Raw genomic sequence first — 1,604 nt, 5'->3', positions numbered from 1 at the left:
TGTTGTGGGGTTTTTTTTTGTTTGTTTGTTTGGTTTTCATTCCGTATTTTCTTGTGCCCTCCAATTCCTCTCGGGTTTTGGAGCTGCCCTGCACACGGCTGCGTTCATTCCATGGCGGCGAACGAACCTTCCCTCTTGCCTCAATTTCCGCACGGGCTTCGTTTAAAACCGAGCCGTGCAATCACTCACCTGGGCAGCCGCGCCCGACTGCGCATCCCTCGCTCCCCTCCCGCTTTGCTCCCCCCGCGCTGCGGTGCCCTCGGGCCGGGCGCATCCCCGAGGGGCGGCCGCGGTCGGGCCCCCGGCCCKCTGTGACGCTCCCCCATCCCAGACACGCTGTGCAACGAGCTGGACCAGGAGAGGAAAGCGCGCTACGCCATCCAGCAGAAGTTGAAAGGTACCGGGGTAGGACCGGGGGGCGGCTCGGAGGTCTAAGGGGGGCTCAACCCCCCACTCCCCGCCCCGAGGGCTCCGCGGTGACCGCTCGGTCCCTTGCAGAGGCTCACGACGCGCTGCATCACTTTTCCTGCAAAATGCTGACCCCGCGGCACTGCACGGGGAACTGCTCCTTCAAGCCGCCGCTGCTGCCCCAGTGAGCCCCYCCTCGGCCCCCCACCCCCGAAGCCATGCGGGCAGAGCCCACACAAGCCATTTCCACGAGGAGACACCTGTACATAGAGGACTCGGAGCCCGGCTTTCCTCGGACTGGCAATACGGCGGGGGGCGGCCCCGGGCCGGCCGGGGGGGAGCCGGGCCCTCCCGGCCCCCCCGCTCCGCCTTCCCCTCCCTCCCTGTGTGTCCGCTTCTTCTACCCTCGTCCAGACTGGAAACAAAAGTGGCTATGTGCAATGGATATAAATGTACTGTGATTCTCTTGGTACAGTATTTGTCGGATTTTTATTTATTTATGATGTATATTTAACCCCCCACCCCGGGCCCCCTCCTTCCCCCCCTCCCTGTAAATTCTGGATGTAACGGCACTTTAACGGGCGGCCCGCGACTCCGGAGGCAGAACACCGCTCGCCCGCTCTGGGGACAGCTCCCTCTGTACGTGATTTCGGTTCTTTAATAAAAACGGACTTTAAGAAGCCGCCTGGTGCGTGGGGCTGGCCCGGGCGAGGGGTCGGGGGTCCCCGGCCGGACAGGCGGCGGGAGGGGCTCGCACGGCAGCCCCCGGGGCCGAGCCGGGGGTGCTGCCYGCTCCCCGTTCCGGCCCCTCCTTCCCGCCGCAGCGGGGAGCTCATTAATGCCCATTTATATGCTCGTTTCACACATGAAGGTATTACATTAATGAGCTCGGAGAGCGGGCGCGGAGGTGCGCGCACACCTATTACCCGAAATATCCGGGTTTAGCGCAGAATTAACCTCGCGCCGCAGCGGGGCCGGCATCGGGAACGGGACGGGGATCGGGAACAGGACCGGGACCGGGACCGGGCCGGGGGGAGGCTGCCCCGGGGTCCTGGGGAGCTCCGGGGGTGGGAGGGACCCGGGCGGAGAGAGGCGCCAGGAGCTGAGGGAGGGATGCACCGACGTCCCCGTGCGGGACCGGGACCGGGGGAAGGGATGCGGGGACAGGGAGCATCCCAGGGATCAGCCGCATCCCG

The 1,604-nt window shown here is 65.3% G+C and overlaps 1 protein-coding gene across 1 annotated transcript in view; it reads left to right on the top strand.

The window, feature by feature from the left end:
* SKOR1 (SKI family transcriptional corepressor 1) overlaps positions 1–596 on the top strand; it is a 4,039-nt gene extending 3,443 nt beyond the window's left edge. Inside the window, exons 8-9 of the mRNA XM_057372269.1 lie at positions 332–397; positions 499–596. Coding sequence (XP_057228252.1) covers positions 332–397; positions 499–596 — 164 coding nt within the window. The remainder of the gene's footprint in view (positions 1–331; positions 398–498) is intronic.
* The last annotated feature ends 1,008 nt before the right edge of the window (positions 597–1,604 follow it).

Source organism: Malurus melanocephalus, unplaced genomic scaffold (genome assembly GCF_030028575.1).
Source record: "Malurus melanocephalus ecotype Western Australia unplaced genomic scaffold, MMel_1.1 scaffold_169, whole genome shotgun sequence".
In the NCBI taxonomy this organism is placed as follows: Eukaryota; Metazoa; Chordata; class Aves; order Passeriformes; family Maluridae; genus Malurus; species Malurus melanocephalus.
The sequence above is the reverse complement of the archived record's forward strand: the minus strand, read 5'-3'. Positions and strand labels throughout refer to the sequence as shown.